Genomic DNA, 26081 nt, shown 5'->3' with positions numbered 1-26081 from the left:
CCATCAGCCTTTTCTTCTGCCATTTTTTCTCAGGCAGAGAAATATCGCCAAAGCCAAACTATCAGTAAACCTCCTCGCTGTCCTTGTTCCGACCTCCATCTCTACTGTGGGATCCCACTCGTATTCCTTACCTGCTGATTTTCTGATTTCCTTTAGAAGCTTTCCAGAGTTCCCCATCACCAAAAATCTGGGTTTCCTAGACTTACTGCTTTGTACAGTCTAGACTATTCCACTCTGTTCTGTTTTGCCCCAGAAAGTCTCCACTGCAGCCAGGCTGCTTCTCTGTGCTGCCAGAATATGTTTTTAGCATGTTTGCATTTTTCCTCCAGGATTTCTCTCCATTTCCTCCAAACCCACTGGAATCTCACCTGGACTTCAAGGCCCTCCTCAAGGTACACGGCCTCTGAAGGCTTCTTGGCCGGCCTTGGCCACCCAGGACTCTTTTGAAGTCCGGGGGCACATAGTGCAGTTCTGCTAACATCAATCATGTGACGGCCTGGAAAGCTAAGCGTCCCTTTCGCATGGACCTCTCCTACGCCAGCCACCCCTCTGTGCCCTCCATAGACCAAGTCTTATGGGCCAGTTCTCGGTGGCACTTACAGGAATTCCTTACGTGAAGGATCAGTTGAAGTGTCACCTCATTGCTCAGACTTCATTACTCACCGCCCACATATTTCTCATTTTGTAAAGTCGATTCATATTCTGGTCCATTACCTCTTTCTACAGTGATACTTGAACCAGATCAGAGCCTCATCAAATATGTTGCATTTGCCATGTTTTAAATAGCAAAAGAGTGTGTACCTATTAGCAACAGACTATGAAATGACATTATAGTATGATTTTAAGAAATATCCCAAACACTAAACTATAATGTTTAAGTCTGTGCTTTCCTTATGAAAGGAAAGATACTGTGCATGTTGTCAAGACCAGACCACACATTTCTTCACTAATTTCGGCATGTCCATACACGTCAAATACCTAGGGAAGACAGTCAAACAAAAACCAAGTTCCTAAACTATTTTAATTCAGCTGACTTTTGTGAAATTAGTTTTCATGAGTGTATATTTGATTTTGGGGTCAATGTTAGGAAACTTTTATGGTAAGAATTTTGCAACCAGGGTAGGTTCAAAAGAAATATATGACCCTTCATAGAAGTCTCTTATGTGTGCTTCTTGTTTTAATCCAACATGCTAATTTACTGTAATTTTTAGTGCACTTAAAGAAGATCAGAATTATAAAGAATCAAAAACTAAAATTTTAAAGAGGTAAAACTTTGGTATTTATATATTCATCTCTGCCCTATTTTATATGAAGATATCATACTACAAAATTCACATTTTGTAGTAGATTCATTCTTTTTCAGCTGACTATCAGGTGGGATTTTATCAGGATACAGGTATTTAATTCTCTAACAATTATTTCAGGGTTTTGCTTGCTTAATCTTATACTCATCTGGTAACTCTGCAAACAGAAGGAAATTGTAAATTGGAAAGATCACAAGTAAATGACAAAAAATATTTGTAAAGAAATATTCTTCGAATTTCCCTGAAATTAAAATAGTATATTTATTATTATTTTTCCTTAGACAATAATAATTTTCATCTGTTAAAAGGGAAAAAAACCCACAGGCTAACTCTGAAAAACAAAGGACAAGTCACTAAAATACAAATAAAAGAAAATATATCATATTAAAGTTAATAGACCAAATGGGCACATTAGATAAGGAAAAGAAAAGTAGGTAACTGCACATCTTGTTTCATGTTTAATGTCTTTCATGAACTTAAGAATTTCTTACTCCGAGAACAACGTTTAGTTGTTTTTTCTAGAACCAGGGACTTAACGCACTGTTGTGATCTAGCATTTCTTCTGATAGCTTACCAGATGGTTCATTCATGTTAAAAAAAACTGATTTTCAGTACACAAATTTTTAACTTTAAAAACTGAAAACATATAAAAGATTTTTAAAAATTTAAATCTTCACCTGAGGATATAGTTTTTAAAAAATTGATTTGAAGGAGAGAGAGAGAAACATGGGTGTGAGAGAAACATCGACTGATTGCCCCCCACTCCACACACAGCCCAACTAAGGATCAAACCTGCAACCTAGGTATGTGCCCCCACCAATTGAACCCACAACCTCCTGGTATATAGAACGATGCTCCAACCAACTAAGCCACCTAGGCAGACAAAATATATAAAGGTTTTTCAATAAAGAAAGACATACATATTTTAATTTTTTCTCTGATATGTGGAAAGCCAAGTAGATTTTTTTTTGAAAGGGGGGGAAATATCTGTTTAAAAATTCTGTAAAACCTCTAAAAAGAATTTTGCTCCCTCAGCACACTTGCTCTGGCATGGCAGCAGTCGTAACCGGGCTGATTTTGACCCCGCAGCACCTCCAGTAACTTGGTGCCATTTGGAAGTATCTCCCCTCCCACAACATTATCTCTAAGTAAGTCAACAATTCAAAAGAAAATAAGTCTTCTGCTGTAGAATTAATATTTTCTATGCATCCTGATTGTAAGATTTCACTGAACAGTCTAACTCCATAACTATTACTAGTGTGTTCTTTTACTCTGACTTCAGTTCCTAAACTTTTGGGAACATTAACATTTATTAGTCAACCAGAGTATAGAATCTTGATACAGAAAGACGCCGATCAAAGCAGAACTTTCAGTAAGCGAGTATTTTATTGAATAAAAGCCAAAATCCCAAAAGCAAATAGAAATTGGTGTAACTGATGTTTAATCCAAGTGAAAAACAGTAAACTGACTTAACTTTTCTTTTTTTTTGAAAGCTGACGCAAGTAGGACAGAGGGCGGTGCTGGGGCGAGGGGGTGGTGGTGATTGGCCTGTCTCCTTCACGCCCACTGGCCTTTAAATCATGTCTAGATGCTCAAAGGTTCACAGAAGTCAACTCCATGTCAGGGCTCTGTCATTCTAAACAATTCTGGAAAGACTCCCAGGACTGGATGAATAATTAAGGTAAAGCTTTTTTTCCCCATGAATATATGCAGTGTTAAAGTAGTGTTCTTTTCTTCTTTTTATGGTATCATTGTTTATTTTTTTAACAACTTAAAAAGTTTGAAAATACTATCTGGGTAATTTTTTCTCACTGAAAAATGGATGAATTTAATATAATGTCAGACATTGAAATGATTTTCCCAGATCCTGACTGCAGTTTTCTTTCACTGACAATGTTAGGTTTGAGCCTAAAATCAGAGCAGTGGAGAACGGGAATGGAAAACATTTTAAAACCAGCAGGTAACAAGGGTTTTTAGTTCTTTATATCTCTTGGTTAATTGTTGAATAGACTGAAGGGTTGATATAATTGGTCTTAGGGGAAAATATATAAAGTTTTAGAAGTACATTCTCCATTTATAACTTTGAAGATTTTCTTTTGCTTGAAAACAAAAAAAGTCACCAAAGGAAGAACATCACAGGCTGCAGATGGGAAAGGCTAAGGGCATGGGTAGCATCACCGTCATATAAAAGAGACAGCTGTGTCTCACCTTGTCTTCATGTGTGACCGTGTTAATGGGGTATTTTTAGAGCAAATTTACTAGAAGAAACCAATCAATTGAACAGAATATAAGCATAGCTTTGGATTTTGAAGAACTGAAGGAAATTATCTAAAATTAGAACTGTACTCAAATGTATTCATTAAAAGGGGAGGCACTGTCCGTGGATTTAGGTGGCCTTCCATTGTGGGCATCTTAAGGAGCATGTGCCATAGTTTTAACTCAACGTCCAGACGATAAAGCTGGACATTTTCTAACTCAGCGGAAAATATTTTAATTGGTGATGTAGGTCATACTCATGGACAGTTGGCTGAAAGTTTTGCTTTTGACAAACTAAAGAAATTTAGGTGTGTGTTCTAGAAAACACTATTTATTTTATGGACCAACTTTTACCAGTTGTTCAGATTTATATTTAGGTAATGTTTTGGTTATTTTCTTGAGAGTCTTTATACTCCTAAGAAGTGTACCAGTAATATTTAAGTACTGAGACATGTAATTTTTAGGGCTAAACTCTTGAGTTTTCTTTAACCATGTTGTTTAATTAGTTTTTTCGGGGGGGAAAAAAGATACCTCCAGTGGTGGTTGGCTATCGATTATATAGAACGTAGACATTTTAGAACTGATTGTATCCACAACTCGTTCTAGCTTATTAAATACCATGAGTTAACATGGGTAGCATAAAGAGTTCACTGTGTTAATATCATACATGCTACATATCCCTGTACATTTTTGGAAACTGTTTGGAGAAATAGGAACTAAAATTTAAGCAGGAATTTAAAATGTTTCTTAATATTTAAGATGACTAGAGAATCCTTGTGTTCTAAGAGCAGAGGTAGAAACTCTGCAAGCAAAATAACATATTCAGATTTTATGAATAGTTCTTTATACCTCCTCAGACATTTGCTTTAATTCTTATATGAACGAGAATGTAATCTTCTTAGCAAAGGGAAAAGACCTCACCGTGGGGTTATTTATTTTAACTTTTCTAGTCCTCCCTAGGTATTACTTATAAACTCTGAGTTGAGGAGAGGAATGACAATGTTGTGTTTGCACCAGCCGTAAGGAGCCAAGCAAACACGGTTCTGCTGTTACCAGCAGTTTCTTTTCTAAGATGCCCCTCAACTGACAGGTGAACGCTTTTATGAAAATTAATGTCTGTGAGAAATCATGTTGGAGACTAACAAGCCATCCGACTATCAGTGTGTGACTAGGATGGCATTGTTTGGGAAATAGTTTAAGAGAATTTAGTATAAAAATAATATGAGGTTGATTTCCTTGTCACAGCCGTGTTCATTTATCTCAGACATGTTTTGTGTGTGGGTTTAAATCGGTTCCTTGGCTCCAAGGTAGTTTGCCAGTCGGGAGCTGCGTGACCAGCTACTTGCTCAGCCAAAACGTAAATGACGTGTGATGCTATTTGCTGCCTTCACCTGGATTTCAGAGTGGATTTGCCAGAACTGGGTTGGCATGAAAGAAAAACAGATGGGATGGCGGGAGACGCTCTGACCATGTTAGCTCCCTTTCTGCTTTCGCCTATCACATATAATAAATGTTTGCAGCAGCAAACTAGGGAAGCTCATAACTTTTGCCTCTTGGCTCAGGGGCAGTTTTGCTTTCCAGATTTGATGTTCTTCTCTGACCAACCTAAGTAAGAAATGGAGAAATTTGCTTTTTTTGAGAAGCTTCTATCCTGAATTTCTTAGGTACTTATTCAAAGAACAAGGCATTCTGGTGTTTAAAAACTAGCATTTGGGTATTTGGAATCAGCTAGTTATGGTATTTAGACATCTCTTAATAAACGGGCTGAAACAAAGTCTCTTAATGCTAATGATATTCTAAATACTTTTGTTTCATGTTTTGATTTTGTATCTTCATGAATGAGTGAATTCGAGCAACAATGCAAAAGACTGCTGCACTGAAGCGCCCAGGTCGTTTCTGCAAAACACCTTCCTGTCACAGAGCAACGTAACTCCATGGGAAAGAAAGGCTAGACCACACGACGTTCTGTCAGATCAAGTCTAATTTTTGTTTTAGGGCAATTTCGAACAGTCATTGTGCAACAAAGCTGCTCTTTCTCTGGTAACAAGAGGAAAACTTTACATTTCACATAAAGATGCATTGGGCTTAGTGGAATATAACACCAGGCCCCATGCTAGACGCTGAGATTACATACGAGCCTACAAACTGGTCATCACTTCCACCTTCATGGAGCTTTCTGCCTGGTGGAAGAGACACTTCTTTATCAAATAATCACAACGAAAAGTCTAAGTGCAAAGCGTGACGAGTACTGTGAGGCAGGGGAGAACATGCTATGAGAACGTGTCACGGGGGTGTCAGTTTTCAGTGTGGGACCTCTCTGACCATGTGGCACTTAAAGATGTTCAGGTTCTTTTGGTTGGCTGTGGGGGACACCTGGGTTAAGAATGTGAGGCAGAGCACTCCAGGCAGAGCAGACAGCGTGGCCAAAGGTCCCGACGGGGCCATGAGGAGATGAAAGGAGGCCAGCTACCCGGTGAGTGAGGGCAGGCGCAATTCAACCTGGGCCTAAAGGGCTGTGTCTGGGTCAAAGCACGTGGGGCCTCACAGCATATCAGCAAATTTGACTACGTTGAAAAAAGTTGTGAGAAAATTGTTTTAGAGCCTTGAGCAGGTAGTAGTCATTTGGCATAACAATAATGGTCATGGAGAGAGGAGTAAATGAATTTAAAATAAATATTGAAAAAGGATTGATAGGATTTGGAGACAGACTGGATCTGGGAAGAGGGATTCAGCATAGAGAATGAGAGGTGTCAGCACTGGCAGCCAGATTCCTCTCGTGAGCGGCGGGTGAATGGACGTCTGCGCACTGAGACACAGGGAGCCGCAGAGTCTGTGCCTGTGGAGATGACATCGTGCGATATGCTGTACATATTGTCCTATTCTATCACTGTATTTCCCATTCTCAGTGTTTGCCAGCATCGTTCTTTTCTCACCTACCCATGCAGTAAATCACTGATTCGTTCTACAAGTATTTATTCAGAAAAAAAAGTCAAGGTGTAAATTATGTTATAATGGTTTGTTCAAAAATCTGTTTTCCCTACTACACAGAGTTCATTGGGTGCACAGGTTCTGTCTCATTCATGCTTTATCTTTCACAGTTTCTGGATCATGTTGCCTTCTCGGTATTTGTTGAATGAATGAATAGACACCACCTCTAAAATATTTCTCTGCTGGAGAAGAATTCTGTGACTAATCCTGAGATTAAGTTTTAGCAGTTATGATACAGTATAAATTCTTCAAAGTATGTGTTTTGAGCTGCAGGCAAACGGTTCAGAATATCCAGTTTCTCCTAATGTTCTATTATTTTAAATTGTGTTTTTACCTGGTGTTCCCTTAAAACAGATCAGTAGCAGAATGCTAAGAGAGAAAGATATGAGCTCTGAGAATGTGTTCCAACTTCTGTCGTCTCTTGACTGAGGCTAAAATTAGGATTAGGGGCTGAGGTCTTAAACCACTACATTTGGGCATATAGTCTATTATATGACCTTAAAAGAGAGTGGAATAAGTATTTTACAAATGGCAAAGTAGCCTAAGTTTAGGTCTCAATATCCTTATTTGCGCAGAGGGTACCTACCTTTCCCCGATGTTTGTGTGGGGTTTGAGAACTGCGTGACTAACTGCCTCGGGTAAACTCCACGCATGCAGGCATATGCACGTAAAATGCCGATTATTGGGAGAGCAAAGGGATCTAAATTTATGAAGGGCCTACTACACGCCAAACTTTGACATACATAGTATCTTCTAAACCCTCACAGCACTGCTTTGTGGTAAATGACATTTTCCTCATTTTTACATCTGGAAAGACAAACCAGTGAGAAGTTAGTTAATTTGGGCAGAATTTACACCCACTTTTACTCATCATCAAAGCCAGACTTTCTGCTCCCACCTGGGCTTAGTTCCCTGCAGCAGACACAGCAAGCCGTGCAGAGGGGGCACAGCGCAGAGGCTGCTCACCCTCTCCATGCCCCTACTACCTTACCTGGAAGATGGGAATGAGGGCAAAAATAGTGCCCAGGTCAGAGGGCTGCTGTGAGATTGAACTGAATTGATAGACATGGTGCCCTTACCACAGTGTCTGGTGTGGAATACAGGCCACGTGAGTGTTTGATATTCTTTTTTTTTTTTTTGAATTCTGGGACTAGCATGGCTTAACACAAATGCAGTCATTGAGTTTCCTGTGAGTGAGTAGGTACAAAGTGAGAGAGGCTCCAGCTGAAGTCCCCAGGACTGCCCACATGTACAGTCTGTGAGCCCTTCAGGGGCTGGCCAAGTCAGGTGGTGGAGGCGGAGGGGTAGCCTGTTCCAGGAACCAGGACCGGAATGTGCAAATGGCCTGAGGTGGTACAGAACAAGGTGAGTTCCTGAAGGCTAGGCAGCTAGGACACCAGGGCGGGGAAGGTGTGGAAGGAGGTAAGACCAGAGAAGTAGGTGGACCACGCAGAACCTTGCGGGCATGTTGAGAATTTTAGACTTGATCCTAAGAGTAAAGGGAAGACATTAACGGGTTTTAAGCAAATGAACAATCTAAGTTTTGTTTTTAAAAGACCACTCTGGCTGTTGTGTGAGAACTGAATAGGTGGGCAAAGAGGATTCAAGGACATCAGTTAGGATTGTTACAAGTGACAATGTAAGAAATGATGGCAGCTTGGACAACAGGTATGGTGGAAGAAATGGAAGTAGACTAATTTGAGAGATATTTTAGTGACTCGTAAAATCAGCCAGACTTTGCAAAGGACTGGAGGCTAGGGGGAAGAAAGGGAACACTGTGACAGAAGACGGCACTTCCGGTTTGAGTAGCTGGATGAAGAAGGGCGGCAACATCCTTTGGTCAGGAAACACTGGGAGGGGAAAGACCTGTCACAGTTAGATTTGGGACACATTTGATTTCAACTCCCTTTGAGATGTGCACATATGTACACCCGTTTGGGCCATGGGACACATGGAACTGGAGACCAGAGGAGAGGTCTGGGCTACCGATGAGCCTAGGAGGTGCTCGGTATATGAAGTCTTGGGAGTAGATTGGAAGAAAGGGGGTTTAGGACCTAGCCTGGAGAAATTCAAGCAATGCAACTTTAAACAAAATCACACTTTTTAAAAGAAAAGCAATTCTGAAAAATAACAGAAGTTTTAAATACTTCTTAGGAGCCAGAAAGCAGATAAAGCTGGAAAATCTGTGAAAGGGAGAAAGAACCGGGGTAAACCAGGTTATGTCGGGGGCGGAACCAGAGGGAGCCTGGGTGCAGCGGATCAGTTTGAGCTGCCACTTTTGCCCATAGGATGAGGCTGGGATCTAGTCTGTGAAGAAATTCTGAGAACAGATGCTAGGATGGGTGTAAGGGCCTTCACAGCAGACAAAGGGCAGTGACGGGCAGGACTAGAAGCTGCACCAAGAAGAGAATACATCACAGCGTTCTGCTGCCAGAGAAGCCTCTCTTTCCCAGAGTGCCAGCTGGGTCTGGGGAGTGGGCTCCCCAAAAGGTGCCCCACACAGAGACAATTGCAGAGAAGCCACTTACACAGGACTTGCGAGGGGCAACTCATCAGTGACATGGGCCCTCAAGACTTCAGAGACACCCCGAGCGCTAGCTACATTAACCAATGTGCTCTTCATTCATAAATACGAGTGGACAACCAAAGGTCACTGAGAACTTCAGGAAAATCAGCAGCATGAAACAGAAGAGCCCAAATGAACAAACAGAATAACCCCATAAAAAGTTACATCATTTGAAGAGCAAAAGAACTCTGGAAACTTCCAATCAGTATTCTGAGAAATAGTGGAGAAAATATTGCATCTGAAAACAAAACAAAACAAAGGTAATATGAAAAAAGAGGAAGTGGATAGGAACAAATTATTAGGAATTACAAACCTGATTGTGAAAAATAATTAGTGAACTGGTTGAAAAATAAAATGGATACAGTTTGAACAATGTTTCTCTACTCCATGCACAATACTTCCTTCCAGTACTGAGTGTGTGTGTTTTGTCCCGCTCCCCCATTTCCTGACACCAGCTGGGGGTCCTACAATTCAATTAAATTCGGACACTATCTCCCAGGAGTTAGTTTCAGACCCCACAGGGTAAGGGCTCTGTCCCACAAGACTTCCCCCACTTCAGATGCAGTTGCAAGGCCTGACATCCTGTACTTCTGACCAATCAGCTGTAAATCGAATTCAGTAATTCACTAGAATTGTTCACAGAATCCCGGAAAAACAGTTTCCTTATTAGATTACCGGTTTACTATAAAAAGACATAACTCAGGAACAGCCAGATGGCAGAGATGCACAGGGCAAGCTACGAAGAAAGGGACCCGGAGCTTCCACGCCTTCTCTCTGCTCCCTCCCAACAATTCCGTGCCTAACCAATCTGCTAGGTTTTTATGGAGGCTTCATTTACAGGATGTTGGGGGGCGTGGTGCTAAAAGTTCCAGCCCTCTGATAACATGGTGGGTTTCCCTGGCAACCAGCCCCCATCCACAGGGGCTTTCCACAACTTTCCTTGTTAAAGTCAATGTGGTTCAAAGGGGCTTGTTATGAATAACAAAAGATACTCCTTTCAGCTTTATTATTTCAGAATTATTTCAGGAACTAGAGAGAGAAAACAAATATTAATGTATTGTATTGCATTAGGGGCTCTGCATGGGGACCTATGAAGAAGACCAAATACATATTTCTTACTATATGATGCAGCAGAAGATCAACTGTATTATCCGGCACATGACATCACCGATATATCCCTGAACACTGAGTAGTAAGACTGAGAGATAGAAAATAAAGAGAAGAATTTAGCAATATAGATCAAGAGGTCTAATATTAACTAATAAAGTTTTAGAAGGAGCAAATACAGGGGAAGAAAGTTTTAAAATAATAGATAATTTTTCTAATCGGAAGAGAGATACAAGCCTTTTAATTGAATGGGCTCTCCATGTCCAGAATAAGATGAATTTTTAAAAATATTCACATCTAGTTGCAGCCTGGAGAAATTTTGGATAATAATGAGAAAAAGTCTAAAGTCGTTCAGATGGAAAAATCAACCAAAAAAGAATCAGATGCATCAGTAGAAGCTACAAGTCAAGAGACTAATGTCATCAACATCATGAAGAAAAATGATTTTGAACCAAGAATTCAATCAACCAAGTTTGAGGGCAAAGTAAAGACATTTTCCAACATGGAAAAAGTCAGAAATTTTGTTTACAAACGTGTGAAAAATTGTTTAAAGATAGTATTTCGCCACAATGCAAAATCAGTTGAAGAAAGAAGGCAGACTGGCATTCAAGAAACAATGGCAGCTGAATGAGACCCAAAGGGTGAAGGGGAAACCACTCAGAAAGTAAAAAATATGGCAAATTCACTTTCAAAATTCGAGTAATAAAAGACTATATTTCATTTATTATCTAGTCAAATAGCCCACTCGGGCCTTTGAGGCAGACTGTTCATGCAATCACAACACTGGGAGTCCTGAGGACTAGTTTTCAGTGTGTAGAAACAACGTATAGAAAGTTACAAGAGACTTGCTTTACAGAATAGCATGAAACTGTGCATCTCAACTTTGTGAAAGTATTTCATGAACTGAAACAGAAATATGTGGTAAGGAATGATGGCAAGAAGTATGTAATGTCCTTATCTTTCATAGGTACCAGTCTAGAGTTGGTAAGCCAAGTCAGAGAGGTTTTAGTGAATAATTTCAACTTAGAAGGACTAAATTTAAGTGAGGAACTAAAAACAGAAACTGTCATTAGTGGTTGCTGCTGAGAAGTGAAGCTGGTCTGTGTGACCAGTGAGAGAAAGCGTTGTACTTGCTTAATGCAACATTCTGTTTTTATTCTTAACCATGTGCATGTCTGACTACTGTTCTCTCTGGTGGCTTTTAAGATTTTTCTCTTTATCTTTGATGTCTTCCACTACCTTGTACTAATGAATGTATTCATTTTTATTCCTCTTGCTTGAAGCACTGTGTACTTTTTTTAAGCCCTAAAAACTATCATCTTTTACTCAGTCGTAGACACACCTCTTTGCCATTTCATCTATTTTGTTTCTCTCTAGTCTCACGATTCTCTCATATCAGAATCACTAGTAGAATATATTTAAACTTCTTATCCTTGCCTTTTCCCCATGTCTCTTAACTTTATACTTGTCTTTATCTTCTTGTGATATAATTTGACTGTTTTCCACAGATCTACCCTCCAGTTCCATTATACTGAGTTCCCTTCAGCTGAGTTTTCTTTATACCAATGACTATATTTTCTACTTTTAGTATCCATTTGTCTCTTTTTAAAACCACTCTGATCTTTTACAATGTTCTTATTCTATAGATGCTATTTCTTATTTTAAATTTATTTTTTTAATATTAATTTTCAAGTCCCTCGTTTAATTACTTTGCTATTGGTAATTACTCAGGTGTGAGTCTTGCTATTTCTCATGCCTACCAACACTCAGCCAGACGAGTTTCCATAGGTGTTTTATAACTTTTGTAACTTAGGGCGTGAGTTGCCTTCCACAGATATGCTGCAGCAGCACGGGGTTGTGTAAGCATTTCTGTACATATGTGCTAGGGGATTATGGATATCATGAGTTCTAAAGCAATTTTTATGTTAGTTTCTCAGTTCAGGATTTCCTTACCAAATGGGCAGTACACATTCCACAACCACACCTTGCAAGAGTGATAGTATTTTCCCCAATATAATGGCTTAACATGAATCAAATGATTCTAATAGTAACCATTTCAGAAGGAATTATACCAACAACATGATGGGTTTGTTGTAGCTTTTTTGTTCCCCACAAGGCCAGTCTGCCACTTTTCATTACAATCGAGGAAGTAAATAAGGGGCAAATAGGTAAATAACTTGTGCTGAGTTCTACTGAATGAAAGATAGAAGAGAATCTAAAAGCTGAGTCTCTTTGTTGTTAAAATGTATTTTAATTTTATGTGGATGGTGACTGATACTGACTCAAAGATAAACCTGTACTTTTTGTTGCTATTCTTAACTTTGGCTCCATGAGCCAAGGGCCTGGAAGGCGGCTCCCTGAGCCTGATCCTACCCTGTGTCACATGTGGTTAAGCATCTTGGCAGTGTTAACTCTTTCATGCACAATTAGCAGATTAAAGTGGTCATTTTTGTATGTTACTGCTAGTAGAGACACTGACATATGCAGATCTTCCTTTGTCAATAACTTACTTTTGTTTCCCTTTCTTTTACGTCATGCAATCTGCTAACAAATACCTAAAGCTTGTTGGAGGTAGAGGAGGGTAAAGGGAGGATAAGGGGTGATGGAAGGAGGCTTGATTTTGGGCTGAGAACACACAGTACAATATGCAGATGATGTATTATAGAATTGTACACTTGAAACCTACATAATGCTGTTAACCAATGTCACCCCAACAAATTCAATAAAAAATTTAAAAAACCTAAAGCTTTTTGAAGACTACTGTTACATCTTTAGCTTTTTTTTTTTCTTCCCATGGGACTAGCAAAGCATGTGCCCTGTGCATGTACATAGGCACTCTTATTATAAACCTGTGCAGATTTGGCAATTTATTAATAATTTTCTTTCTTCCTACAATTCAATTCAATCTTTCTGGACATACTTATGTGCACTTTTCAGGAGTGTACTTCCTTTCCATGTCTTTATAGAGAGGATACACAAAGTAGGTAATTCTCACTCATTTATCTCATTTAAAGGAAATTGTCACGATTGTTTTGTGTTCTGTTTGCAGAACAGTGCGTACTGAACACCAACACAAAGCAGAAGAGCCTTCAGCTGAAGGTACAGTATACTACTGTTGACACTGAAGGAGCTCCTGCGTGGAACAGAAAGCGCTGACAGCTCAAATGGATCCCGTGGAACTGAGAAATGTCAACATGGGACCCGATGACGAGAGCAGCAGTGGAGAAAGTGCTCAAGACATCTACTCTGGGATGGGCAACCTAGACAAGGCCGTGATGAGCAGGTATGAGGTTCAAAGTGACCGGGCTCCGTGGAGAAAGTAGACGGGTTTATGGACAGGAAGAATACGGGGTTTATCAGGAAGAACTGGGCTGATTTGAGACATGACAATGACATTGATGTTAAACATATCAACTGCCTGATCCTGAAGTATACATATTATACCACTGTTACATATTAATCCTTTGTGTGACTAATTTACAACTGAAGTTACAGTGTTCCTATCCTCATTAAATAGATAGAATAACTTAAATTACATTAGGTTATCACTGCTTTTTCCCATTGGATCTTTCTATCTTAGATTCCTCTCCCTCTGGCTACCCTTTAAAATTTGCTCCATCTCAAGTTCTGTGGGGATTCTTTTCTCACTGAGAGTGTCCTATCAGCAAGCTCATTCATAGCCTTCATGGTTTCACCCACTAGATATACACCATATCAATATAGGGAAAGGCCACTGGGAGGAAGCACTATTCTTCTCTAAGGAGCCAGTGCAGTAAATTTTAGGGTTGTTGGACTAGAAAGACCCTAGAGATGTAAATCATGGCATTTTCTGGAGCAGGAGAACAATGTGGTAAAACACAGGGCTTTGGAATCTGCAGAGCAGCTGCCCAGTGCTGAAGCGGATGCTTATCTTCTTTGAGCTTCATTGGAAAGTGCAGAATGGCAAACCGGCACTGACTTTTTTGAGACTAAAAGGAGTGCTTAGAATATAGATGGTACCCAGTAAACTTCTATTCTTTCTCCTCTGCTTCATCAGCCTTCGTAAATCGACCTAAACCAGAGAGCTCTTTTGTTTCTGAGAAGGATGCACACAGACATGAGCTCTGCAGAGGTGGCCAAGCTGAAGGAGACCCTTCCCAAGAAGAGTCCTATTGAGCCATTCCACTCTGTCCTCTAAAAGCTGTAATGGAAAGAACAAGGATGCTGTTGTTAAGGCTCATCCAACAGGCTCTGGACTGCTCACAGGGCCTTACCTTCTCACTTCTGACTCAGGCATGGGCCGTCATTTCCCAAATGAACAATCACCTTAAAATGAGTTTTGTTTCTGTTTGCTTTGCATTGAGCCCTTACATGTACATTTTTGAGAAACTCAACATAATGCATTTATTTGGAATCATTATACTTGTGTTTTTGATACATGCTGGATTCATAGTCAAAACATTTAAGACACTGGGGACATTTCTCATATATTTTATATAGTCTTGGCATGTTTTATGAGTACAACTCATCCCATGCCAAAATAAGAGCATGCAAGTGCCTTGAAAAAGAAAATCTAATTACTTCCATATTCTAGATTTTAAAAACTGCTTATGGACTAAAGGATTCTAGTTTCTTGATTAAGGTAAAAAGTAGAATGTCAGATATTTCAGAGTTCAACTCATTTTTGTTTTTATCCTTAGGCCCTTTTAGGCTCCATTTCATCTTGTCTCAGATTCCAATTCTGAATATTACACACCAGTCTCCACATAGCAAGTATATTAACTGCAGGCTCAATAAAGCACCAAAGTGGGGGGGGCGGTGCAGAGGTGGAAGGAGGCAGCATCTGAAGGCATTATGCTTCCCATGAGAAGTGGGAGGAGAATGCCAGGAAATGCTCCCAGCTTGGATTGTGCACTTGAGGTTCTTGAAAACCCACACCTTAGGTTCTCAAAAGTCTACAAAACTTTGAGATTTTGTCTGCTTGTTCTATTGACAACTGATCATTGTTCTCCATTTTCAAAAAGTAACCTCATTGTCCCTTTTCCTCACAAGATTATTTTCAGGATTCATTCCGATTATTAACTATAATTTGCACAGATCTCCCATGATAATCACTTTTCACTTTTCTGTTTCTAAAGGTTATTTTAATAAAACATTCTCCAATTATTTTATCTTACTGTGTCATGGAAGAAATGTCCCCCAAATTGGAACCTATCTAATTATAAAGCACTTTTCTAATTAAAATTACCCTTGTTATATAAACCATGTCTCTGATGACAAGGCTATGTATTACCTTATACAAGAATAACATGGTAACCAAAAGCCTAGCATGATGGCAAATACTGATCATTTTCAACATATCCATTTTCTCCTTCTACTTTATTTTTTATTTTTATTTTTATCTTTATTGTATTTTTTCACCATCTAGTCCCCTTTTACCCTCCCCCCACCAGCAATCAGCACACTGTTGTCTATGTCTGTGAGTCCTTTTTTCTTTTTGCTCCATCCCTCCACCCCCAACCTTCCCCACTGCCCTCAGCTGTCGTCCTGCTTTCCGTGTATGAGTCTCTCCCTATTTTCCTTGTTACTTCAGTTCATTAGATTCACATATGACTGAAATTGTGGTATTTGTCCTTCTCTGACTGGCTTATTTCACTCAGCACAATGATCTCCAGGTCCATCCATGCTGTCACACAGGGTAAAATTTTATTCTTTTTTACAGCTGAGTAGAATCCCATTGTTTAAATGTCCCATAGTTGTTTTATCCACTCATCTATTGATGGACACAGGCTGCTTTCATATCTTGGTGATCATAAATAACACTGAAATGAATTTAGGGGGTTATTTGAATTAGTTCTTATGTTCTTTTGAATTGGTGTTTTGGTTTCCTTCAGACATAGTCTCAGAAGTGGGAAGCTGGGTCAAAAGGCAGATCCATTTTTAATTTTTTGAGGTATCTCCATACTGCTTCCCACAGTGGCTACATGAAACTGCATTTCCACCAACAGTGCAAAAGTGTTCCCTTTTCAACTAAGAAGCATGCATAGTTGAGCATTCCATATTGCAGAAAGAAAGCCTGTGAGATATTTTCAAGTGTCAAAATGCAATGGTGGCAGCTGGACTCATTAGTCGAGCCTTCTGGAAATGTGGCTGAGACAAAATTCATACCCTCGGAGCCCCTGGCATGTGACCACAGGAGCCGACCAGGACAGTGAGGGGTGCACAGCTTCCAGCCTGTGCCCAAGGAGACCACCATCACAATGTTCCACCAGGAGTTACGTGTTAATGCCCTGCTTCCCTCTCAAATCAACTACTAATTCATTGGGCTTCTTCAGTGTTTTTTTTAGTTACATCCACTACCTAATAATCCAAGCATATTTTCAGAGTAATTAATATACACAAACTCACATAGTGAAAGCAACCAAACACAACACCGAGCTACCATTGACCTACTTTCCAGCAAGGGCTATATGAATAAACAGGTGGAGTCAAAAAGGGGGAAATGTCAACTGAATGCTCAACTTGGAGCCTGGGGGAGGGGGTTAGGCCTGCCACTTCACTTATTTGAGCGACAGTCCCATCATCCTTAGAGTAGGGGCACAAAAAAACCATCTCATAGGGCTATTTGAGCACCAAAAGAGATGAGGACTAGAGTGCCTAGGCATTAATAAATATTTATTGAATTAATTATCTGATTATGTTGTGCTAGTAGTTGAGAAACACCTGTTATAACTCTTCATCCTTCCTTGGGAAGGGCTATAGGTGGGAACAAAATTAACTCTAATTATTCTCTTTCTTGCACAGTTAATGTGGGGAGAAGAAATGTGGTTTTAAAAATTCCAACTAAAACTAACATTTTCTTCCATCATAACTTCCTCCCTCACCCTCATAACTGGAGCTCAGTCACTGGTCTTGAAGGAACACTAGAGAAGAGAAAAAAGAGTTCTTGGTGTCTTGTTTTTGCTTCCCCAGTCAGTTACTGAGCTTACCTGAAACATAAATATAATTCAGAGCATTGACTTCAAGGTGTTTACTTTCTTATTTTCTTTTTTATATGTATGTTCAGTCAATTTGCTAATGGAGATGATGAAAGTCAGGAATTCCTAACAAATGGATTTTTGGGGAAAAAGAAGCTGGCAGATTACGATGATGAACATGTAAGTGGACCTCTGCTTTCAGGCAATAAACAGGACCTGAGGGTGTCTGATCCACCAGGCCTCTTGGGGAAAACAGTGTGACTGAAATTTTCCAAGCCTTGATCAGCACATTCTCTGTTTATTCAGGCCCTTACTGAAATAAGGGCTTGTTTTTCCTGTTCGCCATATGGCTACATAAATCATTTATGAAATTTATTTGTTTTTTGGAAAAATCATTCTAACCCAAATGTAATCTGCAGTCATACATGCTTTCCCTTCTTTATGTTACTCAACCTGTATTTCCTATTTTCACTGAGACCCTTGCTAAGGCTCAGCACAGCATTCCATTGAAAACTGCAAGGATTTTATTGAGGTTGAGTCATAAGAAGCTTTCATTCACTGTGATTTTATCTTAGTCTTATATCTTAGACACTAATCTCCAGTAAAGATAATGTGAAAACAAGAATAATCCAAAAGTGGTTCATCCTTGGGAAAATATTTGCTTCCAATGCATCTCTTTTTCTTTAAGCATCCTGGAACCACCTCCTTTGGAATGTCCTCATTTAACCTGAGTAATGCCATCATGGGCAGCGGGATCTTGGGCCTGTCCTACGCCATGGCCAACACAGGGATCATACTTTTTATGTAAGTGAATGGACATAGCTGCATTTGGTTTGGACCCGGTGTTCTTTTAATTTACAAACTGTGGTTTGATCTTTGTGAACAGAAATAATCTGAGGAATTATTAGCATATCCCTCTTGCTTTTAGATAAAACAGCAACTTGAAGAATATGCAGAGCGGTCAAATCATTGTATTTGTTCAACCAACCATTTCTAACCAAGTGGCAGAAACTTCACGTGCTCAACCAAACCCAGTCTTGGGGGAGCAAAGCTCCCCAACCCCAGTCTATAGGACCATTTCAAAAAATAATTCATTATTTAGTGGATGCTTACAATGATTTGGTGTTTAATAGTCAAAAGATTTTTCTCAGAAGCAAGTCAGACTTTGTAACACTCTTAGGGGAAAGGCCCGCCCCAAGCCAGGGCCCTGCATGCTCTGGGTCCAATCCCACCTCATCCCTATGCCTCTGTGCACCAGAGATGCTGGGCACACTAACCTTCTCTCCATCCCATGAAGATGCCATGTTTTCTCTCACCACAGGGCCTTTGTACATGCTCTTGGAGTCCTCTCCTTTTCCTTTTCATGTAGTTAACTCCTGATCTATGAGCTCAGCCTCATCTCTGGGCTGGCTTCCCCGACCTCCATGGCTGGGACAAACTACATTATACACTTACTCATCAGTCTTAACATTTGAGTGCAGTTGTATGATTCATTTGCTTAATGTCTATCTCCCTTGCTACACTATAATCTCCAGACAGTTGAGCTTATGTCTGTTTTTACTTATCACATGTCTGGATCCCGAGGACCAAGTACAAGCTTAGAACAGGGAATATTTGTAGAATGGCCCAAGTTTATTCCTAAACCCATGTACTTTAATCAAACGTGGTAAATGCTGCCTAAGATTAGCAAAGCCACATATCTGACCTGGAGGATGGATACCGCCTTGTCCATGACGGACAGCCACAGATGTCTGCATGCATTATGCACTGCCTGGTATTTTCCAAGACGCAGTTGGCAGCACTGGAATTCTCCACAGGAATAAAGTCTAATGTTAGTCAGGCATCTGTGTGGATGCAGATCACCATCTCCAGTGCAATGCTAGAGCATTAAATAACTGTCTAAGAATGCGGCATTTGTATTAGCCATACATGCCATTTATGTTCTGAGCATCACTTATGATTAGACCATCACACAGCCATTTGAGGGCTAAGAATCAGGCAGCACTATAAATATTTATGTTGTGTTAGTGCTTTCATTGAAGTATTTTAGTTATAATATTTTTTAGCTGAATGGGTTTTTATGTTCAAAATCAACTTTACTTTTATAAGCCATGTTTGAAATAAACTCATTGTTTTCAACTTGCTGAATCTTAATGACTTTAGATATATTCATACATGTAGTTATATATATTTTTCTCATTAATTACATATACTATTAAAATAATTAGGAAGTTAGAGTAGATCACTGATGAAAAGGAAAAAGAAGTGCTTCCCCCAACACTAGAGCCACAGACCATTCTCATGGGAGGAGAATATTCTACTTTTAAAACCAAGAACCTCATTTCAGGCTTATGAACATGTAGCAGATTAATTTGGCCACAGAAATTAAATTTCTAGACATTGTGGGTATGTTTTGGGTGTCTAAACAGCACAGACTGATTGCAGTTCTCTCTCCTAATTCACAGCAAGTAACACAGGATTGCATTGGTTTTACTCTCAGTATTTTCTGCCAAAGCAACCTTGTGTTTAGAATACAAGGAATGTTCAGTATTTTTCCAAGAAACAAAATTATGTAATCTGAATTACATAATTCTTTAAAAACAGATAAGTTCATAAGGCATACAGAAAAATATATGAATAAGTCATTGATTATTTAGTTCTGGTACAGCATAGTAGGGTAGTTGTAAAATTAATAAGTCATGTACAGATGCAACACTGAGTTCAGCAGGAATGACTAAAGAATATGATGAGTTGTGGGGAAAATGTTTAGTGTGCTCTTATCATGTAAAAACAAAGAATACAGGTTTTTTTTAAGATCGGGTAAAGTTTAGTATTACTCCTTAAATTATTGTGTGACTGCCTCTATTCATCTTATATTTGCTCTCCAATTCTTGGTCACTATCTACATAAAGAGATCATACATGCATGTGGACATGCAGAGGGTCCTGAGATGCTTTTTTCTGAATCTAGAAAAGCAATATCCCTGCACCCCGTACTTACCTTTCTCTGTTTCTCTCTTACACAGGGAATTGCTTGACCCTCTGGATCTCCCACTTGACCTCTAAGTGCCGGGTCAATAGTGATGGAGCTCAGACTCTGCACGCTTTTGCTTCTCTGTTTTTAGATTTTAGATTAAGGTTTAGTTAGACTATTGAATGGCCCTCCAGTTATAAATGTTGGTGCAACTATCATGCAAATATGATGTACATAGAGCCATGGGCTGAGTCAGTAGGTGTGGTATTTGCTAATTTTGCTATACATTTAGCATCTAAGTTATAAACTAGATTTTACTACTGGGTAACATTAAAAAGAGGTATGTTAGGAATTTCAGGTAGTAGGTTTTGGTACACAAATAGCAAATTCCAGTTCTCTGACATTAAAGATTATGTGTGGAGCTCTGAAAAGAGTGTCTCAGCTTACCCCAAGTCCACATACTTTCGAATGTTAATGATTAAAAAGACCAATGTGAGAATTTATTATACAATCTGCCATTATGTCTTATTTATTTTCTACTCTATTTCCTTCACAGCATCATGCTGCTTGCTGTGGCAATATTATCACTCTACTCAGTTCACCTCTTATTAAAGACTTCGAAAGAAGGAGGTACGCTGCCCATTCATCAAGTTCGAAATGTTCTGTTTTGAGTCTCATTAAAGGGTCTGTCAGTCTGTAGCTCCTTAACTATAGGATGATTTGGGTCAATTCCACATTTCATTTTCTTCTGACCCCCATGATGTGGTTTCTCAATGTTCTTAGTTATTTGAGCAACTGAGAGGAATACAAGTCAACTGGCTCAAGTAGAAGCCTAATTAATAAAGATATTTTTGGTGAATAATGCAAATAAGAGTTTCAGCTTGCTGCATGGAGCTCATATGAATGAAGCCACTGCTTGTTATTGAGAATATTTTAATATATTTTGAATTGGTTTTTGAGACTGTGCTCTTTGAGTTTATAATTTCTACATGGTGCTTATTCACATGTGGGATGCCAGTGTAGAATTATATTATAGAAATATTTTAGGCATTAAAACACTCTTTTTTAACAAGGTTATTTTATCTTTGATTGTAGGGTCTTTAATTTATGAAAAATTAGGGGAAAAAGCATTTGGATGGCCTGGGAAAATCGGAGCTTTTATTTCCATTACAATGCAGAATATTGGAGGTAAGGGCATGATGTAGCTTTCAATAGGCTACTTCAACTTTCTAAAGAATGTTTCATATATAAGGAAACTCTTACAGCAATACACAGCACTTTAAATACAGAAAAATAGCTGCTTTGTAGTATTTAAATTAAAAAAAGAAGTGTTTAAAAATAGACTCACTGTTCCTCTTTAGTTAAAAATAGCAATATGTAAGAATGAAATACATATTGTAAGAATGTAAGTATTCTAGAATCCACTGAATTCTAGAATTAAAACATAGAGTGAAAGCTTCCTTGAAATCTGGGTGTCAGCCTAAATGTCTCCCCCTCTCTCTAACCCTGAATGTCCAATGAAACACCAAGCAGCTCCTTTTCATTCTATCTCTTACTTAAGCTCTTCAGTCTTTCCTTTCATTCTCTTCTCACCACCGTAGTGGTCACCTGAGCTTGAGCTTCTCCCACTCCTCTCTAACTCATCCTCCAGATTAACTTTCTCAAATTCAGATCTACTTTTGCTTCTCCTCTGCATAAGATTCTTCCTCCGCCTACCTTTCTGATACTTTTCAGACACTGTCATGTCTATCTACCTATTAATATCTGTTTCTCTATCTACCCTGCATGTGTCCTGTGTCGCACCATAACACACTATCTTCAGGTCCCTGTTCCCGTAGCCCTCTATCCTAACACACACAGACACACAATGACACGGATTCCTTGTCTCCCTTGCTCTCTTCCCAGGATCTGGCATTTCTCTAGGCTTTTAGGATCTGGGGTTCCCTAAGCCCTCTTTGTAGGTATCTTGTCTGTCACTATTTTTAAAAGGTATTTTAAAACCCTTGCATAGGTAACAGAATTGCAGATTCTGATGCATTGTGGATTCTGAATTTCAGTCTGTTTCTGTCACTATCTGTGACCTTGGGAAAATCACTTTATTCCTCTGAGTCTAATTTTCCATCTGTGAAAATGAGAGCAATGTTCCACCCTCACAAGGTCATTGTAAGGATGAATTAAGACAACGTAAGGCATATAATATGGGTTCAGTACATGCTTCCTTCCTGTCTGGTTCCCAATACAATACCATGTGTCTGGCGCCCTACTGATTATTTTTTTAATCAGCATTATTATAATTTTAAGACAAATAAATGCTATCTGTGAAAACTAAAGCATTGCATAAAATATAAATGACAAGGAAACGTTAATGTAAGTCACCCTTAAAGATAACAACCCCAGGTTTTTCTCTATACCAAAGTTAACAAATATATTATTTATGTTAAAATTGGATCTTTTTATAACACTAGTTTGCAGCTTGCTTTTTTAATTTAACAATATGCCTCAAATATACTCACATATCATTCTTTTTCATGACTTTTGAGTTTGCCATCGTGCAAATGCAGCATAATTAGTTTACTAAGCCCTTTATTGATGAATAATTGGGTGGTTTCCAGTTTTTCACAATAACAAACAATGCAGCAGTAAATAAATTCACACAGAGATCTTGAAAATAGGAAACCTCTTTGATAAATGAAATTTCACTGGAGTCACCTAGGATTTCAGGAATGCAGCAATTCATTATAAACTTTATCTAACTGTACCTGCTTCTAGTCATGGATACTTGTTGGGCAGAGCCAGGAGAGTAGTTAAGCAGATAAAATCCAAAGATATATTGATTTATATTTGTTTCTTCTCATATTTTTATATATTAGGACTACAGTCTTGGTCAGAATTTGGCAGTAATGCCAGGATTGCCGCATTCATTTTACTGGTTTGGGGGTCATAAGCCTTTCAGCGAGCCCCTCGTCCCCCCACCTTCCTGTCCTCCACCAAATAGACTGCTCTACATTTGGTTCAAATTTTCAGCCTTATCAAGATTTAAAGCACCAAGGGTTTCATAGGATCACCTCATGTTTGATCTATTTTACTTGTTTGGACAACTGAAATAACCATGCACACATTTAGCCCCGAATCCGACAGGCTGGGCGACAGTAGCTGGCCTGTTGCTTGAAGTACAGCTGCTCTTGTGTTTCCAAATAATGGAATGAGCTGCAAAGTGGTCTCCAGAGCAAGCCATACACACGAAAGGAAGTGTGGCTTTCAGGGAGTAAGGTACAATTTTATATTGTCCCTGACAATGCTCTCACGTTGGTTACTCTATATGATCAGTAGTTATTTTGCCCGAATGGAAATCACTTGTATTTCTGTATTTAGCAACTCCACATTTAGAACGTTTAATTTTCTCAGTCCCCTGAAAATTAACATTTACCATGGATATTTTAACATTGGCAGAATAATGTTGACATTACCCAGACAGGTCTGGATCATTCTGAATTTTTAAAGACCAAACACATTAACAGTGGTAACATCACTGAAAGTCAGCAATAATAGCTGTCTAAAATTGCATGTTACCTTTCAGAGCCAGTTAATCAGAAATATCTCCTGTTTACGCTCTGTAAGATTTAGCTGTAGCCAAGGTCTTTGTAAAGATTAACCAAATAGTGTTTGCAGAAGATATTGTCAGTTATTGTCAGAATCATCCCACTTCCCGATCGAGAAGAAGCCACTGGCCCAAGATCAGGAAACTTATGTTTTGCACATGGACTGTCATTTTCAAGCTATGTGAGCTTGGACATGTCATGTAAGCTTTCTATCCTCAGCTGTGGAATGAAGATAACATATATCTTGCTGTCTAAATGGAGTAATGTGCAGAACTGAACAATGTGGGGAATTATTATCATCGTCATTACTTTTGTTTGAGGTTAGAGAAATAACTTAATATTCATTAATATTAATAATTCAATCTACAACAAACTGAGAGTTTGCTTTAAAATGTCTGTTCGCAAAAACTCGCCAGAAGGATGCCACATACAGTTAATGCTACCAATGTAAAACTTGTCCATTTATTTTTAATTGAATCTTTTGACTGTGTGTCAAATACCAAATCAAGATTAACTTTCCTGAGTGTGTGGCCTTGAGAAAGAGATGTTGCAGAAATCCCTATAATTGCCGGCAAAATTGTCTATTGTGCATTATACATACATATACATATTTCCAGGGTTTGGGTTTATAGATTTCATCAGGTTTTCAGAAGAGAACATGATCACAGATGCTCAAGAAAGGTTTCCATTTTGTATAATCTCTTATACAGCCAAAGGGAAACCAGGATGGAGAGGAGGAAAAACCTCACTGAGAAAGAGGGGAGGAGCTACCCTCTCCTGTATTCTCACCAGCCCTGTGTGTCTCCAGTGTAGATAATCGTGGCCCGAGGCTTTGCAGGCCCCTCAGGGAGGATGCAGAGACCCAGACTGGCACCCATCTGGGGACAGCCTGAGTGACACTGAGTCAGCCCTGCTTCGCCCTGCCATTCTGGCCTCCCTCCCGGTCCATGCCTTTTGTTGCCAGCCCCCTCCTCAGATTGTACAGACACTGAACCTGGCACACTCAGTACAGTCCGTGATGACTTAGAACTAATGAGGGGGAAACATTCCAGGTGCAGCTTCACTGAAAACCTCAGAGCAGAATTTAATACAGAATCATCATTGATACCATTAGTGAAGTTCCATGCTCAAGAGCCAGAGGGCCAAATGTGTATTTTTAAAAAGAACTTGGAAACAGCGCAAAATACACAGTGGGTGAGTTTTCATGCAGTTTGGTGGATTAAATGCTCATCTTACTGGAAGAATACATATGCCAAGTGCAAGGATTTCTCACAACTCACCTGTGACTTCAGTGCTGTGCACCCTACTGAGGTGTCATGTTTTTCATTTCAGCAATGTCCAGCTACCTCTTTATCATTAAATATGAACTACCTGAAGTGATCAGAGCATTCATGGGACTTGAAGAAAATACTGGGTATGTCTTCAATTCTCTCTGTAATGTCCAGTGACTCATTCTAGTTGGTCTTCTCCAGTCCCAACATTCTGGTTGGTCTTCTTTTTCCAGAGAATGGTACCTCAATGGCAACTACCTCATCATATTTGTGTCTGTTGGAATCATTCTTCCACTTTCTCTTCTTAAAAATTTAGGTAAAGTCATTTTTAAGTTTTATTTTTATTTTACATTGTAACAGCAAGCTGACTGTAGATGCCATATTAACCTTCCAGAATTTCTCTGCTAACTCCCAGGTTACCTTGGCTATACCAGTGGATTTTCTCTTAGCTGCATGGTGTTTTTTGTCAGTGTGGTAAGTGATTTATTGACATGATTCTTGTAGCTTGGGGAGTATGAGACGCATTTAGTGCCTGAATTAGTGTTCTCTTTTTTGTTCAAGCAACTCACTAGCATGAAAGAGTTCTTGTGTCAAAGCAATTTTTTTGTATTCTAATTTGTAATGAGAAAAGAATAGTCATGAGTTTAAAAACAGTTGAGTTATTATAAGACTATTGGTCTTACTATTGTTAAGACCAATAGTTATGGTCTTACTATTAGCAAGACCATTGCTAATAGTATGTTTTAGGCTCACAATATATATGTGGACAAAAAAAAAAACACTTCAAGCAGGAACATGACAATAACCCAGCATTTAGCAAGGTAGAGAAAGAAGATACGAGTCCCAGAAGAGAAATGAGCAAGCTACAGAATCAGCCATATCTGCACGAATCAGCCATCTTCTCTTACACATTCTTCCCATGAAGAGAGGGCACCCGCCGTGGGATTAAGACAGAAATCTCTCCTCACCTCCCTCCAATCCCCACCAAGAGAGAATTTCTCATAATATTGTGGCTGCCAAATTTTATACAGCATTTCTCCAAAGAGATAAAGGAGGAGAGG

General features: G+C 39.2%; 1 protein-coding gene across 5 annotated transcripts in view; it reads left to right on the top strand.

The window, feature by feature from the left end:
* The window catches only part of SLC38A4 (solute carrier family 38 member 4), a 68090-nt gene that overhangs the window by 24726 nt on the left and 17283 nt on the right, over positions 1-26081 (top strand). For 2 of the 5 annotated variants that reach the window (XM_053661554.1, XM_037146014.2), the window contains exons 2-9: positions 13271-13504; positions 17267-17357; positions 17866-17981; positions 20707-20780; positions 21246-21338; positions 25082-25163; positions 25254-25336; positions 25436-25494. In XM_053661554.1, coding sequence (XP_053517529.1) covers positions 13386-13504; positions 17267-17357; positions 17866-17981; positions 20707-20780; positions 21246-21338; positions 25082-25163; positions 25254-25336; positions 25436-25494 — 717 coding nt within the window. In that variant the 5' untranslated portion in view covers positions 13271-13385. Of the gene's footprint in view, positions 1-2875; positions 2986-3204; positions 3265-13270; positions 13505-17266; positions 17358-17865; positions 17982-20706; positions 20781-21245; positions 21339-25081; positions 25164-25253; positions 25337-25435; positions 25495-26081 lie in introns of those variants that run through there. The other 3 variants (XM_037146011.2, XM_037146012.2, XM_037146015.2) reach the window with 3 other exon arrangements.

The sequence above is a fragment of the Artibeus jamaicensis genome, unplaced genomic scaffold (genome assembly GCF_021234435.1).
Source record: "Artibeus jamaicensis isolate MK-2021 breed Jamaican fruit bat unplaced genomic scaffold, CSHL_Jam_final contig_233, whole genome shotgun sequence".
Taxonomy (NCBI): domain Eukaryota; kingdom Metazoa; phylum Chordata; class Mammalia; order Chiroptera; family Phyllostomidae; genus Artibeus; species Artibeus jamaicensis.
The sequence above is the reverse complement of the archived record's forward strand: the minus strand, read 5'-3'. Positions and strand labels throughout refer to the sequence as shown.